At 32.6% G+C, this 18,834-nt stretch overlaps 1 protein-coding gene across 1 annotated transcript; it reads left to right on the plus strand.

Annotated features, from left to right (window-relative positions):
* The first annotated feature begins 14,117 nt into the window (after window positions 1–14,117).
* Window positions 14,118–16,587, plus strand: LOC127255099 (1-aminocyclopropane-1-carboxylate oxidase-like). The gene is made up of 3 exons (XM_051280479.1): window positions 14,118–14,524; window positions 15,112–15,439; window positions 16,200–16,587. Exons 1-3 carry the CDS (start codon window positions 14,172–14,174, stop codon window positions 16,470–16,472), a joined length of 954 nt encoding a protein of 317 aa, XP_051136436.1. The 5' UTR covers window positions 14,118–14,171; the 3' UTR covers window positions 16,473–16,587.
* The last annotated feature ends 2,247 nt before the right edge of the window (window positions 16,588–18,834 follow it).

An 18,834-nucleotide genomic window follows, 5' to 3' on the forward strand; every position in this document is an offset into this window, starting at 1 on the left:
TTGGGTCCAATTCCTTTAACCCAAACATCACTTTGAGCCCATATATATATATATATATATATATATATTCCTCTTGCAATTTTGATGGCCTATAAAAATATTGGTAAATTCTTTTGATACTTCATGTGGGAGGACATTTCACTCTATTTTCTTTCAAAATTGATGGGATTATTATATGTAAAAAGGCCATACATTCATTGTCTGGAAAAATGACTTTGGAAAGTTTTAGAAAGATCTTGGGTGGGTGTATTTGTTTTGTAAAATAGCTTAAATGATACTCCCTTTGTCCTATGTTTATGTATCCATTTGTTTTTTCACGAAATTTTAAAAATATTAATATTATATTAGGATAAAGTAGAAATAAAAGTAAAAAGACTAAATTACCTTTATTGACATTGTATGATATAAAAGTCATTATATTTGTGTAATATATTGTAAATTAGAAGGGTATTTGTAACGTTAGGTAGATAGTACAATTACTAAAAAAGGAAATGGATACTGTAATCGAAATTTAGGACCTAATACTTGTAGTTTACAACTAATCGAACACATATGAAACAAGAAACATCGAATCTTTTATATACTTTGTTAATCGAAGGAGTTCGGACTCAGTTTACCCAATATTTCAACCGACTAGCAACACTTACACACAACCTCGACCCAAACACTACCGACATCCACAGAAACGCACAATCAGCGCGATTAACAACCTAATCGAAAGAAATCTCAAGATTCTAAGCCTAAATCATCGCGGACAATCAATTACACCACGAACAGCCCATAAACATAGAATCGAGAAATCAAACCGAAGAACAGCTCTAGAACAAGCTGTAATACAACCACGGTGGATGAACTTCAAGTTCCGATGGCCAAACTCGCCGGAATGCACCAGACAGATCGATCGCGTTCGTCGGGAAAACTAGGGCTCCAGAGAGTGAATATCGCGATGTGAAGGAGTGAGTATTCGTCTATCTGTCTGAACCGGGAAGCAATATATATATATATCAGACCCCCTGGACCGGTTTGAGGGCGGTCCAGGGCGGTTCAGGCCAACCGAATCCATCCTCCAATTCATCACTCAATCGGGTCGAACCGCGGGCACGGGATCCGGGTTTCGATAGGTCGGGTCGGGTCGAAGTGTAATATGCATAAAACATCACAAATCTCCACCTTTTTGGGCATTGGAGAAAGTGCTTCAAGGGTGTCATCCCTGTCCGAGCTCTAACGAATTTAGTCTTTTAACCTGCGGACTTATTAACACGGTTAATGTTCTCAAGTTTTAAAACAACTATAAAAACAACTCAGCTTCACAACTAACAAAAAACAGCTACATGATTAAATATGTCATGCTGAAAACAGAATTTTAAACAACAAAAGATACAAACCTTCAAGTTTTAAAGATTCTCCTAATCAAAAGTATCTATATAAACTGTTTTCTTACACAAATTGAATTTTGTTATTGATAAAACTTTTGTTCCCATATCCGCAGGATTATACTCAGAAGGTATTTTTTTCTAGTTTTAAAAAACCCTTAGACACTATATCACGAATGAAATGAAACCTAACATCTATATGTTTCGTTCGATCATGAAAGACTGGGTTTTTACAAAGCTGAATTCCGGATTGACTATCTGAAAAAACTGTTACTTCATTTTTCAAGTAGCCTATTTCATTTAATAAACCTTTTAACCACATACCTTCCTTCAATGCTTCAGTTATGGCCACATATTCCGATTCTGTCGTAGAGAGGGCAACAATATGTTGTAGTTGGGATTTCCAACTAACACAAGAACCACACAAAGTAAAGATATACGACGTAGTAGACTTCCTAGAGTCTCTATCATTCGCATAGTTAGAATCCACATAGCCATTCAGTTTTAACTCATTAGTGTGTTTACCAAATACTAGACCAACTCCAATAGTATCAACTAAGTATTTAAACACACACTTTAATGCACTCCAGTGTTCAACACCCGCGTTAGCCATGTATCTACTCAAACAACTAATAGAATATGCTAAATCAGGCCTAGTGCACACCATCAGGTACATAATAGAACCTACAGCACTAGTATAAGGCACATTCAGCATATATTTCACATCAGTTTCAGATTTTGGGCATTGCTCTTTAGATAAAATGAAATTAGAAGTGAGGGGGACAGCAGAAGGTTTAGCATCAGCCATACAGAATTTATTCAAAATTTTCTTAATGTATGAAGACTGATTTAAAAACAGCATGTTATCTTTTCTTTTCCTAAGTATATTCATACCAAGAATTACCTTTGCATCTCCTAGGTATTTCATATCAAACTTCTTGCTTAAACAATCTTTTACATGATTAATTGTTTCCAAACTAGGACACATAATCAACATATCATCAACATATAATAGCAAGAATATGGGATGCTCACATGCTATTTTAAAATACAAACAATGATCAAAATTGCTTCTATTAAATTTCAAAGATTTCATGCATTCATCAAACTTTATGTTCCATTGCCTAGGGGACTGTTTCAGTCCATAAAGGGATTTCTTTAAAAGACACACATGATTAGGATTAGTTTTATCAAAGAAGCCTTCCGGCTGTTTCATGTAAATCCTTTCATACAAATCACCATGTAAAAATGCAGTTTTTACATCTAATTATTTCAATTCCCAATTAAAATAGGCAACCAAAGTAAGCATGAGTCTTATAGTAGAATATTTAACAACAGGAGCAAAAATTTCATTGTAATCTATTCCCTCCTTTTGTGTAAACCCCTTAGCAACTAATCTTGCTTTAAATCTAACTCCATTTTCATCTTGTTTTACTTTGTACAGCCATTTACAATCAACAACAGAACTGTTAGCTAACTTTGGCACCAAAATCCAGGTTTTATTCTCCTTTAATGACTTCATTTCTTCATTCATTGCATTAACCCACTCATTTCTTTGTTTTGATTTCATAGCTTCACTATATGACCTTGGTTCATTACCATCTAATGATTCAAACACATTATAAGCTAAGGAGATAACATCAACATCAAAATCATCTAACCTAGGGGGCTGTCTTACATTTCGCCTAACTCTATCCCTAGCAAGTTGATAATTTTGCAGATTTTGATCAATATTTTCAGCAATTCCAGATTCCATTCTCTCATCAACATCATCAGAACTGATCTCCAGACCAGTCTCTGAATTTCCAGAATTAAAATCTGGATCAGAACTGGTTGTTCTGGTATCAGTTCTATTTGAGGCACTGTGATCAAGTAATTCAGCCTCTAAATTGGCTAAATTATAATGATTTTGCTCCACCTCATTCTGAGTATCATTAGGACCATTAACAGCAGTATTTTCATCATTTAAAGTCTGATTTTGCTTCAAACAGGGCATTTCATTCTCATTAAATGCTACATCTCGACTAACAAAAGTTTTGAAACCTGGTTTAGTGTTTAACCATAGCCTATATCCCTTAACTCCCTCGGGATACCCTAGGAACACACACTTCTCAGCCCTAGGTTCAAGTTTATCATTGAAAACACGTATAAAAGCAGAACAGCCAAATACTTTCAGGTTTGAAAAATCAATTCTCTTTCCACTCCACCTAAATTCAGGACATTCACCTTTCAAAGGCACTGAAGGTGATCTGTTAATTAAATAGGCTGCTGTAAGAACAGCCTCACCCCAAAAGCTCTTGGATAAACCCGAGGAAGCAAGCAAGCTTCGAACTCTTTCTAATAGAGTTCGGTTCATCCTCTCAGCCACCCCATTTTGTTGAGGTGTATAAGGGGCTGTTTTATGTCGCTTTATTCCATTTTTAATGCAAAAGCTATCAAACCAAGTATTGCAATATTCTAAGCCATTGTCAGTTCTCAAACACTTAATCTTCTTACCCGTTTGATTTTCAATAGAAATTTTCCAATTTTTAAAAATTTCAAACACATCAGACTTTTGTTTCATTAAAAAATACCCAAACTTTCCTTGAAAAATCATCAATTATAGTTAAAAAATATCTTCTACCACCATGTGTGGGTTCACTAGCTGGTCCCCACACATCTGAGTGAAGATATTCAAGGATATCTTTTGAAAAAATCCTACTTTCAGTAGGTTTTTGAGGAAAAGTAACTCTATGATGCTTTCCATATATGCAATTGTCACAAAATGGCACATTTGAGAAATTTCCAGCACCTAAACAACCAGTTTTATGCAGAATCTCCAATCCTCTATTACTTAAATGACCTAATCTCCTATGCCACAACTCAATGCTGTCATGGACAACATTCACACAAGCATCAGATTCACAAATAGGCACAGCAGACACAATATAGAGATTATTTCTCAAATCAGCCTTGAAAACTACTAAAGAACCCTTAGTTATTTTCATAAAATCCATTCCCCATTTTCCTTCTAGTCCTAAAGAAGACAAACCAGCACGAGAAAGCAAGTTATTTGACAGATTAGGGACATGTCTCACATTGCACAGCTTTAAAACATTTCCAGATTTAAATTTCAGCACAACAGTCCCTATTCCTTTAACACTGCAAACCCTATTATCAGCCATAGTCACATTACAGTTTAAAAGAGTTTTATAATCACTGAAAAATTCCTTAAAAGGAGTCATGTGATAGGTGCAAGCTGAATCTAATAACCATTCATTCTTATTAAAAGCAGTCACATTGGAACATTCAGCAGTAACAGCAAACACTTCACCTAAGCTATCATCATGAGAAATCAAATTTACTTGTTCATTTGAAGAGGTATTAATAGTGGGTGTTCCATTTCTAAAGTTATTGTTGTTGTTATTCAAGTTTCTATTCTTCTTAGGACAATTCCTAATGAAATGTGAAGTGTCACCACAATTAAAACACCGTTTAACATACTTTGAAGGGGTTTGAGATCTATTCCTAGACTTACTCCTAGACTTCTTCTTATATTGACTATTGTAGGAGTTATTCCATTGCTTATTGTTATTTGAAAAAGAGCCATTTTTATTCGGTCTAAAGGGAGATCTACCCCTAACATGCATCACTTCACCATGAGACTGTTTATTAGCTTTACTTAGTTTCAAATCCACTTCTTTACTTTTTAGACCATTTACCACAACATCTAGAGTAATTACATCCCTACCATATTTTATAGCTGATTTTACATCTGAATATGTACTAGGGATTGCATTTAACATAACAATAGAGCTGTAATCATCTATGTTTTTATCCCCTGTAAGTTTTATATCTTGAATTAACTTTGAAAAAACATCTAAATTTTCATCTATTGTCTTTGAAAGATCTAATTTGAAACTAAAGAATTGTTCTAACAAATGTATCCTATTTGGAAGTGAAGTTTCAGTATACATGTTATTTAATTTGTCCCACAAATCCTCAGCTGAACCATAAGTACCTATTTTTCTAATTACATGGTCAGCTAGGTTTAAAATAATGCACGAAGATGCAAGTTCATCAAGTTCAAACCTTTCTTCAAGAGAAAGGTCTGTTGCTTGATCAGGTTCAACTGCTTTTATCAATCTTTGAGTTACAAGAACACTTCTCATCTTTTGTTTCCAAATTGCAAAATCAGATTTTCCATCAAAAGGTTGTATATTAAAAAATGCTTGACTAGCCATGATTTTTAAAATGAAGAGAAAAACAATCTGTTTTAAGAAAAAAAACACAAGAACAGGCCAAATTTCACAAAAAAGCTACTGGTCCTAAGAACAGATTCACTGGATCGCTTTAAAAAACAGATTTATTGTTTATAAAATCTCAACAAAAAATATCCACCAGATAAGAATGCTCCAGAACAGAGAAAACTGAATAGTAACTAATCCAAGGGTTAGTTTCTTGAGAAAACTAACTTAGGAGCAGTTAATTTTCATAACACACAACCAGCTTTGCACAAACTGCTCTAACTAACACTTTAACTGTCACAATAACCTCAAACAGCCACACTTATCACAGAAACAGCCACTTAGCACAAAAAAACAGCCACTTAACAAACTCAAATCGCCACACTTAGTCACCCCAAAACTGAAATCTCACAAAAATATGTAACAGGGTTAGGAATGTTACCCACTCCAAGCTCCGCAACTATTCTTTGACTTTCTTTTCGTAATTCAAGGCCTCCAACCTGTAAAATCCTTCCAACTGCGCACTTAATACACAAATTAGTAAAGTTTGGATGAATCAATCAACAAGGAACTACCCAAATCAACCAAACAAGGATGATTTCAAGTCCTAATCTCCTACACGCCTATCTTAGTCCTTAATCAAGGAGATCTAAACTTTACAGAAGTGAAAACACCATAAAAAATTCTGTTTTCACTTCGACAGAACAGTAAACAACCAAGACTTCGAAAACCTTGAAATTATTTACACAAAACCTTCGGATTTTACAGAGAGAACTAGGTGTTCACTCCAGGAACTCGAAAATCACGATTCCAGTAAACTAGCAAGCCCTAACCAGCTCTGATACCACTTGTAATCGAAATTTAGGACCTAATACTTGTAGTTTACAACTAATCGAACACATATGAAACAAGAAACATCGAATCTTTTATATACTTTGTTAATCGAAGGAGTTCGGACTCAGTTTACCCAATATTTCAACCGACTAGCAACACTTACACACAACCTCGACCCAAACACTACCGACATCCACAGAAACGCACAATCAGCGCGATTAACAACCTAATCGAAAGAAATCTCAAGATTCTAAGCCTAAATCATCGCGGACAATCAATTACACCACGAACAGCCCATAAACATAGAATCGAGAAATCAAACCGAAGAACAGCTCTAGAACAAGCTGTAATACAACCACGGTGGATGAACTTCAAGTTCCGATGGCCAAACTCGCCGGAATGCACCAGACAGATCGATCGCGTTCGTCGGGAAAACTAGGGCTCCAGAGAGTGAATATCGCGATGTGAAGGAGTGAGTATTCGTCTATCTGTCTGAACCGGGAAGCAATATATATATATATCAGACCCCCTGGACCGGTTTGAGGGCGGTCCAGGGCGGTTCAGGCCAACCGAATCCATCCTCCAATTCATCACTCAATCGGGTCGAACCGCGGGCACGGGATCCGGGTTTCGATAGGTCGGGTCGGGTCGAAGTGTAATATGCACAAAACATCACAGATACTTTGTTATGGGACGGACCAAAATGAAAAAATGGATAGATTGTTAAGGGACGGAGAGAGTATTTTTGTATGTAAAATATAAAAAAACTATGTAGATAATGTAAAGAAATGTATGTAATGTATAATATTTTTAACAAATATATATGAAAAAAAAAAAAATTTAGTATCCTCCTGATGTTATATAAAATTTAGGATCATCCTAATTTTTTTAATCCGTTGGATTATTTTGATTGGCAATCCAACGGTTGAATTTAATTGGAGATGTTTTGGTAATTTAAAAAATTAATTAATGATCTTTAATTAAGTAAAAATAAATAAGAAAAAATTATGTCAACTACTTCCGATATATTTGAGATTATGTTAATCCTAAACAAAATTAAAGAACGTTTGCAAATAATTGATTTCCAAAACCGTTCACATTCAAAATATAATGATGTATATAATATCACAAATGATGTCTCTATAATATTATTACGATGTTTTAACGTGAAATGCCCTTCATATATAATCTACTCAAATGATGTTGAAACAAAAGCATTATGATGCATTCTCTTAACTCGCAGATTATTTATTATAATAGAATAAATTTGACTTTATGTTTTCTAAAATACAAGAAATATATCATATTGCATAGTTATGATATACTGATCAAATTTACATGATGGACTATGTAGATATATTTTTCACCATTATATTTATAAATATGACATATATAACTTCAATAGAAATTATATATACATCATATATAAATGATATAAGTTGCATATAGGGATGTTGTATGGATAGTTATGATATATTTCATTTTATGATTCATATTTATGATTTATATATTACATAGTTATGATGAATTGGTCAGGTTTAAATGATGGACTATATTATATATATTTTTTACCATTATATTTATATGTATGACTGAGCGGCAACATCCTCTGAACATGTTCGTTTATTATTGGGGTCAACTTTATTGTTATTTTTGTTTTATTGTGACAATAGTGAATGTATTATATATTTCATTATCACTTTTTGCCTTTTTGGTATTTGTTTTCGCACGACAAATCTTTGTCTATGCGCGTATCTACCATATGACTTGTACGCAGGAGCTTGAAAAAAATGCATTTATCCAATAGTCGTCACCTGAAGAGTCAAATATGTTGTTTATTTTAATGTAATATGGTTTACAAAATATAGTATTATGATGTTGCTTTGCCAAATATTGAGTAACTAAATTACTTATTTTCTTTTTTTTTTTACGTAGTATATGACTGGATAAATATTCTATATGTTGTTTAGGCATTTAAATAATGAAAAAATAATTGATATTATTTATTTGAAAACTGTTTCAACTCCCCATACTTTTAGGAGGTTGATTCTATTTTGAAAGGCAAATTAATTTAATTCAACACTTTTAAATTTGGATAAAGTATGGTGCTCTTTATCTTATTGGTTTCAAATATAATTTTATAGAGCAATCGATTAAATTATATTAGAAAAATTAAAATTTTTAAGTGAATATTTACATAAATTCTACGAAACTATAATAAGATTTAAAATCGTCTCAATAAAATAATATAAACCATTTTTTTTTTAATTTTAGGCTATATATCATTCGTACAAATATTGGATTCGTTAATTAGGATAAATTTATTGTATCTAATTGTACTAGTGGAAGCTTGCAAGTCTTCCATTGTTTCGGCCTTTTATAAAATATTTCTTGTGTGCAACTATTGATACATTGAATGAGTAATACGATTATGATGTATATATATTTAGAATATGATATCCAGAAGATAGGGATATGATGTAATAAAGACTCGTCAATACGTTCCTTTCACAATCGATAAAAAAAACTTACCTGATTCTGTAATTTTTAAAATGTTATCTTCGTCTAAAGCACACTGTAACCTACCGGAGTGCACATCATTTTGGTTCATCTTGTTCTACGCTCCGACTTCTCCACAATTTATTTTCTTCGATGGATTGGTGAAAGAAGATGAAATTATCTTCTTCTTTTTTTAATGTAAACTTATACAAATTATGAACATGACCAACATCTATCCATATTTATATTCCTTTGATTTATGCTGAAATAAAGTATTGACTTATTAATTATATGAATCAAATTATATATCTACCTCTACTTGCAATCTCATCCGTTGATTAAAATTTTCATCAAATGGTTGTAATTTTTTCAGGATGCTCCTGAATACTCAATTCAGGAGCATACCCGGATTGAAAAAAAAAAAAGAAAAGAGAATACACTACTCAACCATCGTGTTGACCCTCTTTCTATAAACTTTTGTAGGTGATGGTGCTTCTATTATATCTAAATGATGCATTCACGTCATATGATCCATCGGGGGGTATTAGAACTACTTTATCTTCTAGAATATTTTTTAAATCTATTATTAATGTTTAAGAACTAATGTCTTTTGAACTAATTTCCGACTTATACTTTTGACTCGAACCTTATTTATTTAAATGATTAGCCGGTGCGCTTTAATTTTAAATCTCTACTTAGTTGTTTGTAATGGTTATTTTAGCCTTAGCGCCACAAGATAGAGCTCGTTGGTTGATGAATGAGGCTTTTGGTGTGGCGTGGCGGTGACACTCCAATTTGAGCCGGCTGGGGTGTTACAGTTGGTATCAGAGCTTATGTTAAAGACTCATGCTTCTTGATTAATAAAACTTTAGGATTTTGAAATTTCTAAAATCAATTAGATCATAGGTTTAGTCAGGTTTGGGTGCATTCATGGCATGCATTGCATTTTATGTTTATTCTTTATGTTTATGTGCATTGGTTATGCTATTTGATTAGCTAGAGCTTATTAGGTCTAGTCTTGATTAGCTACAACTTATAAGGTCTAGTCTCGATTAGCAGATGCCCCATAGGCGTGCTCATCAGCCTCCTATGGCACCTGAGTCCGATGAAGAGGTTAAGAGTAGACACTCCCAAAACCCTGAGTCTCTAGTTCAGAATCCCGTTCGACCTTCAGATCCGATAATGGAGATCTTTCGTCAATTTATGGGACAATTCGGTCAGTAGCCCTTGAGTGCTATGAATGCAGTGTTACGTTATAGTCCTCCGACTTTCACTGGTCAATCGAACCCAACTATTTTGGGAGAATATTTGAATCATTTGGAGATGATACTTGAGGTGGTGAGATGCCTAGAATTAGAGAAGATTATGATAGCCGCGTATAACTTGAAAGGATTGGCCAAGAAATGGTGGAATAATGAGAAGGCTTCCGGGAGCAACTTGGTTGAATTACCGTGGGAGGCCTTTAAGGGGATGATATTGTCGCGATTTTATCCCCCACACCTTCAGAGAGCAAAGGAGGATAAGTTTAGCGCTTTGGTGGTGTAGGGTGATATGACGGTGAAAGAATATTTCACGCGTTTTAATGAGTTGACTACTTATGCTCCGTATTTGGCGGTGAATTATCGATGTAAGTTGACGAGGTTTGTTGGTGGGTTAAACCGAGACTTTCAACGGTTCTTAGCTGGCTTCAGTGTGATGACCCTTCAGGAGACATACGAAAAGATGGCTAACATCAAATCGAATATCGTATGATGAGCGGAGGGATGGAATCCGCAGGGCAGATAGAGGAAAAGAGAAGGTGAATGAGAGGTTGAAGAACCATCAGCGAGAGGATCAATCGGAGAAGGTTCCTGGTTACGCTTTATGCATCTCGCCCTAAATTCACCCATGGGAATTCAAGTGACAGTCATGGCGGTCCGACTGTTTGTAGCCAATGTGGAAAGTCTCATCCGGGAGTGCGTTGCGATGGCTAGTCCGTCACTTGCTATTACTGCCATGAGCTGGGATATGTCAAGAGGTTTTGTCCCAAGTTACTTGGAGCTCCGAATGCGATTGAGAGGGTTCCGGTTCCGCAGCAGCAAGGTCGTATGCCACCAGCGGCACCTCAACGTGCGATAAGAGGAGGAAGGAGTAGCCAGAGATGTCACATCAATGTCATGACGAGAGGGCAAGCTGTGGAGAACCAGGGAGACGTCCTGACCGGTACGTTCTTGGTGAATTCTTTGGTTGTAGTTATTCTCTTTGATTCCGGTGCATCCCTTTCTTTCATATCGAGTAGATGTGCTAAGAGCCTATAATTAAATTCTCGAACAGAGGGTTTGATAGGGATTAGGCTACCTTCAGGAGAGCTAGTGCCTTGTAATTGTCTTCTCGTAGGAGTGTCTGTCATATGATCGGAGACATAGAATTTCCTGCTAACCTTTTGAAGCTTAAATTGGCGGAGTTATCTGAGGTAGCTCCGGGCGTATAGATCGATTTCGAGGATGAAATATCCTAAGCGGGGAGGATCTAATACCTCGTAAAAATAATCTCCGGAAGTTCACCGAAACTTTTCGGAATCCGATGCCGGAGTTGGACAATTTTATTTTGAACTTTTGGTGTAAGAAATGATGTAATTATATTAAATTAAAAGTGGTTAGAGTGTTTGGACCATTTTGGGCCCAAGGGAATTAAAAAAATAGGTTTAGGCCCAAGTCTATTTATTTTAAGAATAGAAAATAAAGATTACAGAAGAGAGATGGAGCATCTAGCGTTCTCTCCTGCCAGCCGCCGGTAGTCATCTTCCTTTTCTTCTTTGGAAGTTTTCTTCTTCAAAACTCTTTGTTTTGGTCTTTTTTCGTAAGATAAGTGATATTAATCTTAGGTAAATGATATGTTCTAATCTCTAGACCCTTTTGTTGATATTTTTTAAAATTATTTTTAAATGGGTTTGCCCTAAAAGTGTTAAGGTTTACTTATTTCTTCTAAAAAGTTGATTATAATGTCCCTTAGGGCTTATGCGGAGATTATTATAGTATTTTAAGTTGAAAATCGTAAAATTTGTGGAATAGGTTTGAAACCCTAGTTTTGCCTTAACCTAGTTATTGTTTTTGGGAAATGATTTATTATGTTTAAATATTATGATTTTTTTAGTTAGATTATGCATGTCTATTGAAACAAACATATTATTTAAATATTTATTTGACAAAATAATGTGATAATATAATAAGTATTTTAAAAATATATTGCATAAAATCTCCTAAAAATTGTATAAAAATCTCTCTTATTTTCAAAAATATTGTACTCCCTCCATCCCATAAGAAATATATTATTTTTTTATTTTTGTCCGTCCCAAAATAAGGATATCATTTACTTATTTAGTAATTGTAGCACCTATCTAACATAATTAATATCCTTACAATTTTCAATATATTACACAAATGTCATTACTTTTACATCACACAATCTAATAGGGATATTTTTATCTTTTTCACTATAAATCAATATAATACTAATATTCATCTACGTACAAAAAGTAAACGTTACGCTTCTTCCGGAACAAAGTAGTACATCATCTCCTAAAACAAAAATTTTGCACAATATTTTGAAAGCATAAAAGAATCTTTTACACTTTTTAAAATCATAAAAAATTAGTGTATATTTTTCAAACTATTGATAAATTATAAATATTTTTACCTAAGTATTTATTTTATTGGTTTACGGTTGAAATAAGAGTTAATTTTCCTAAAATTTCTAACTCTTAATTACTTTTCTTTGTCATCCCTACATACTTGCAAATTCTTTCCTTTAAACTCCATATTCTATTTATAAATTTATTATATAAATATCATATTTTATCCTTTAAGTAATATTTTTTTTATTTTTTTGTCCCCACTCTCATATAATCTAAAAAAAATCGATTCATCTATTTTCACATGCCGATTATTTTAGTTAAAAAATAAAAAATTTGTAAAATGAAGATTTATATTTTTAAAATTTATTTTCAATACTTTTCTATACTGTAATCAATACTTTAAATGATATTTGAAATATTTTTTACTCCCTCCGTCCCAATACAATAGTTTTGCTTACCATTTTTGTCCGTCCCAAAACAATAGTTTCATTTTCATAAATAACCATATCACTGTAAAACTACACTTACTTTTTCATTATTATTACACAATTGCCACTACTTTTTACACTAATACACCTACAATGGCAAAAAAGTTTTTTACATGTACTTTTTTACTCATTACCAATATAATATCAATATTTCTTAAATCTCGTGCCGAACACAACTCAGACTATAGTTTTGGGACGAATGAAGTATTACTTTACTGACATTTTATTCATTTGAGACACTATATCATTATAAATATATTGCATTGTTGTTTAAGGATTACGAATAAATATTTTTAACTATTTGTCATGGTATGAATATTTGTATATTAAATCAATTGACTTATTAATATTATCAATAGTATATCATACATGTATATAATTATTTTTTAAATATATTAGTCTTTACAACATTAATTTTTTATACTCCATTATCTTTTTTGTGTATCTACACGAGAATATTTATATATATATACTTTTTCAAATAAATTATTGTACAATTAAGTTTTACTTTATGTATTATTAACAAATTCTCTTTTTTAAATTGTTACAAATTTATATCATTAATGTTTTTTTCTATCAATATTTATTTCATACGGTTATTTATTTATTATATGTATAATAAGAAAGTAAAATTATAAGGCAAAAATTAAAGATTTATACACAAAAGACAAAATGAAAAATACAATATATATGATAAATTAAATAAGGATATTTAGAGCTTTTAAATAAATAGGGAATAAAAAAAAATAAATTTATAAAAATAAAAAATAAAAAAATAGACAAAGTAATGCATAAAGAGTAAATAAAAATTTAAAAATAAATATAGGAAGTCCAGTGAAAATTGTCCTGAAATAATTATAAAAAACAATAAAATTAAAAACTCGACCCACATTTCCAACAGGACGACCAAACAAACCTCGATTTTAAAAAATTCATTATGGGGGAACCCAACAAATTACCCACCCCACCCCACCCCACCCCACATTTTCTAAAAACTCTGAAAAATTTAATAATAATAACAACAAATTAACCACCACAAAACGACACCGTTTCCATTCAACCAAAAGTCCCTTTAAATAAGCGACTTTACCTTCATCACTCTCCACCGAAAACACCAACAGAACCTTCAGTCTCAACAATGGAAATCCCCACCGTCGATCTCTCCCCGTTCCTGAAATCCTCCGGCGACGGCGCCGCCGCGAAGAACAACGCCATCACCACCATAAGGCAGGCCTGCGAAGAGTACGGATTCTTCCAAATCGCGAACCACGGCGTCCCCCTCCACCTCATCTCCCGCGCTCTGCAACTCTCCGGCGAATTCCTCGCCTTCCCCGACGACCAGAAGCTCCAATACGCCGCCCCGTCGGAGGCCCCCCTCCCCGCCGGCTACCGGCAGCACCCGCCGGAGTCCGCCGACAAGCTCGAGTATTTCCTCATGTTCGACCCCAAATCTGGATTCAACGTCATGCCCCCAAACCCTCCCGATTTTAGGTATTATTAAAAAATTAATTTTATTGAAAATAATTTTTAATAGGCAAAATTGCCTAATTGATTTCGAAAGTCATAGTAAATCCTTCCTCCTACTCCCCAACATTAAAAATTTATTCTACGAAATTCTTTTATGATTTCAAAATTTTTTTAAATTCAGCTTAAATTTTTATTTTATTTTAAAATTTATATAAAAATTGTATGACATTCTTTTGTAGTAAAGTAAAATTACATGACCGTCCTTATATTTTAAAAATCATAGTATAGAATGCTTTTATAATTTCAAAACTCTTCAGAATTCTTCGAAACTTAGTGTAAATCTAATTTTATTTAAAAAAATTATACGACGCATTCTTTGAAAAATATTGCATAAAATATGCTGTCACGTAAAACATATCGATAGAAAATTATTTTTTACTACACAAGTAAAATTTTATGTCGTGGCTGGTGGGATTTCGTGCCTTTTAAAATATAAAGAGTACAAATTTAAATTACGAAATTTTATGATTTAGAAACTATAAGAATTATGTACAATTTTATTTTTTTAATATTTAAAAATTGAGGTAATGATTTATTTGTTGTACGGCCAGAGAAGTGCTTGAGGAGATGTTCGGACATTTCAGGAAGACTGGAGAGTTGATGGAGCAGATTCTTAACGACTGCTTTGAGCTTCCTCCAGATTTCTTGAAGACCTTCAATGGCGACAGGAGCTGGGATTTCATGGTAGCTCTGCGCTACTTTCCGATCTCCTCGGAATCCGACGGTAAGAATGGGCTGTTGGAGCACGAAGACAGCAACATTTTTACATTTGTAATCCAGGATGATGTCGGAGGGCTTGAGGTTAAAAAGGCTGGGGAATGGATTCCGGTGGTTCCGAATCCGGACACCATTGTTGTCAACATCGGCGATGTTCTTCAGGTATATACTCGAATGATTTATTGTGTTTTCTACGAAAAATTCGATTTTATCGATCGTTTTTGATTTCAAAAGGTTAAACTTCATTACATGAATTGAAAATTCTAAGCAATTCTAGATATTTTAGTTATTTAGTTTTATAAATTAGATTTAGTTGTTTTCGACTTTATTTTTTACATAAGGTTAAATATTTATGATTTGATTTTATCGATAGTTTGAATGTTATATGTTTGTTATATACCATTTCTTTATTATGAAATAATTCAAATTTTGAGTAGCTTACCATTTATTTCTTACATGATTATTCACTGGTTAAATTTTAATTTAAATTTATTATTATTTTTTTAATCATAAAAACGAAAAAAAAAATTATTTTTATCTATTTTTTTAAAACTCATAGCCGATCAAATTGGGTATAATTTTACATAATCGAGGGAATAGTAGTTTATTATTTGAAGAGTTATTTTTCGTTAAAATTTTTAACTAATGGAGAATTATACGTAAGAATTTCAATAAAAAAAATTGATTCAACTTATGAAATTTTTAAATCACGAAAAAAAAATAAAAAATGATAATTTGCTAGTAACCCAGAGCGAATAACATAATTTACTTATGAATTTTTTTTTTTTTTTAACTTAGCAAATTATATCAATGTTTACACTATGAGCCGAATTTGGCGACAAAAAATTTGCTCGACATAAAATTGGTTCGTTCAAGATTGTTGTGTGAATTATTTTGATGGTATTTATAATATGATTCGTAGGTGTTGAGCAACAAGAAGTTCAAGAGCGCGACTCACAGAGTTGCTCGTCCGAAAGGGAGAGACCGGCACTCGTTTGCGTTCTTTTATAACATCGAGGGCGAAAAGTGGATCGAGCCGTTGGCGAAGTTCACAGAGGATGTAGGAGAAGCCGCGAAGTACAAGAGATTTCAGTACAAGGAATATCAGGCGATGAGGATGAAGAACAAGACAAATCCACCTGAGAGGCCTGAGGATGAGGTCAGAATTACTTACTATGAACTGCCCGCTCGTTAATTGTAATAGATTAAAATTCTGCATTTCTGCTTGCCTGCCTGCCTTCTTCAAGGCCTTGAATAATTATCTGTTGTTGCTACTCTCTTCTTGTAATAAATCTTTGTTGCTACTCTCACTTTTGGTAGTTTTTTATTTACCTTTTTATCTTTTCAATGGGTTTTTTACTGTTTAATGTATGTATAGTTAGAATATATTTATATTGGAGCTGAGATTGGGTTTAGAATTTACTTCCTCCTGCCACAAACTAATACGATGCAGCAATTATTGTCTTATTTTTTTTTTAAATATAAATTTTATTTTTTTACTTTTCACTTATTTATTACCTTTTAATATTTATTGTGCCATTAAGGATGAATTTATTATATCATAACAAAAAGATAATTACCTTAAAAAAAATTGTTCAAATATACTTTAGGACGGTAGAAATTAGACTGAGAGAGTATTTTTTTATGATTATATTAATATTTATTGTCGGATTGAGTTTTTTTATATGGATTAAATTGTTCGACTTGAAATGGACTCATTATTGTAGAATTATACATGGTCTTGTAACAACATGGTCGTGTATAATTATACACTGAAATATACATGGTCATGTAACAACATGGCCGTGTATAATTGTACATAGCCGTGTAACAACATGGCCATGTATAATTATACACTGAAATATACATGACCCTGTAACAACATGGCTGTGTATAATTGTACATGGTCGTGTAACAACATGACTATGTATAATTATACACTGAAATATACATGGCCATGTAACAACATGACCGTGTATAATTGTACGTGGCCGTGTACTTTCCAGGTCAACTGCCACGTCACCTCCGTCATGTCCACGTCAGCAACTTCCGTTAGTTTTTTAACGGTGAGACCAAAATTAATAAAAATTATTTATAATGGGACCAAAATTGATTGAAATTGTTTATATTGGGACCAAAATTGATGAGTTTTTTATATTTGGACCAAAATTGATAAATTTTAGTTATATTAAGATCAAAATTGATGAATTTTTTATATTTGGACCAAAATTGATTAATTTTAATTATATCGGTACCAAAATTGATTTTTTCCCTTTATTTTATATTAAATCAGTGAGTTAATAAAAAATAAATGTAAAAAAAAGGCTAAAAATCACTGAGTTAATAAAAATTAAATGTATACATAAATAAAATTATCAAAAATATATTGTATTTGGATTAACTTTCTTTGAAAATTTTTATTGATTTTTTTATAAAAAAAAAATACTACTTGTTTTTTAATCACATATATTAAAATTTATTTCAAAATTATGAATAACACCACACAATAAACTAATAAACTAATAATAATAAATTATATCATAAATTAAATATCTCTTATGTGTTTCAAAACCGAATTTCTTATCATTATTGTATAATCAAATAGTATCCACCTAATTCCTTATAGTATAAATATTGTATAATAAAATTAATTATAAATTAAAATTAAAATAATTAAGTACTATAATTAAAATATTATAAATTATAAAATCTAAAATATGATTAAAGTTTCTAATTATTTTTTTTTTTTAAAAAAAATGACAAATAAAATAGAATTGACGAAAATAAAAATAATTAAAAAAAAATGATGAAGGAAGTATTTATTTTGTAATACTCGTAAATAGGGTAAAAATTTTATTTTTTAAAACTATTACATACAAGATGAATTGTTACCGTTCGAAAGGAATGAAGTGTGAGAACTCGTCAAACCACCAGAAATGGGCTAACATCGTAGGAACGAAATGAATATTCAAAAATAAAACTGATGAAGAGAGAAACATTGTTCAAAAGAAAGCCAGACTGGTTGCTCAAAGATACTCACAAGTTGAAGGATTTGATTGTGATGAAACTTTCGCACCAGTTGCAAGATTGGAGGCGGTTCAAAATGATGCTCTCAATAGCCTGCTCCATGAGGTTCAAACTATTCAGATGGACATTAAGACAACATTTTTAAATGGGCGGCTAAAAGAAGATGTCTATGTTGCTCAACCCAAGGGATTTGAAGATCCAAAACTCCCTAATTAATTCAAACTAAGAAAGACATTATATGGACTGAAACAGGCTCCACGGGCCTGGTACGAACGACTATCAACTTACTTACAGTCAAGGAACTACATTCAGGATCGGTTGACAAAACACTCTTCATCAAATGGGAGAATAATGAGGTAATAATTGCGCAAGTATATGTTGATGACATTGTGTTTGGTTTTATTGCAGGTTGTCTTAAGGATGGGTTCGTGAAAATCATGGCCGATAAGTTTGAGATGTCTATGATGGGAGAGTTAAAATATTTCTTTGGACTGCAAGTTCGACAGTATGGTGATGGGATTTTCCTCAAT

The sequence above is a fragment of the Andrographis paniculata genome, unplaced genomic scaffold (assembly GCF_009805555.1).
Source record: "Andrographis paniculata isolate CXL003 unplaced genomic scaffold, ASM980555v1 Contig53END, whole genome shotgun sequence".
Classification (NCBI taxonomy): Eukaryota; Viridiplantae; Streptophyta; class Magnoliopsida; order Lamiales; family Acanthaceae; genus Andrographis; species Andrographis paniculata.

What these genes read in the sequence shown, in the direction of transcription:
- LOC127255099 (XM_051280479.1), top strand. Translation starts at nt 14,172, where the DNA reads ATGGAAATCCCCACCGTCGATCTCTCCCCGTTCCTGAAATCCTCCGGC. An exon ending in CCAAACCCTCCCGATTTTAG is followed by an intron (nt 14,525 to 15,111) that starts GTATTATTAAAA and finishes TTGTACGGCCAG; the next exon opens with AGAAGTGCTTGAGGAGATGT. An exon ending in ACATCGGCGATGTTCTTCAG is followed by an intron (nt 15,440 to 16,199) that starts GTATATACTCGA and finishes TATGATTCGTAG; the next exon opens with GTGTTGAGCAACAAGAAGTT.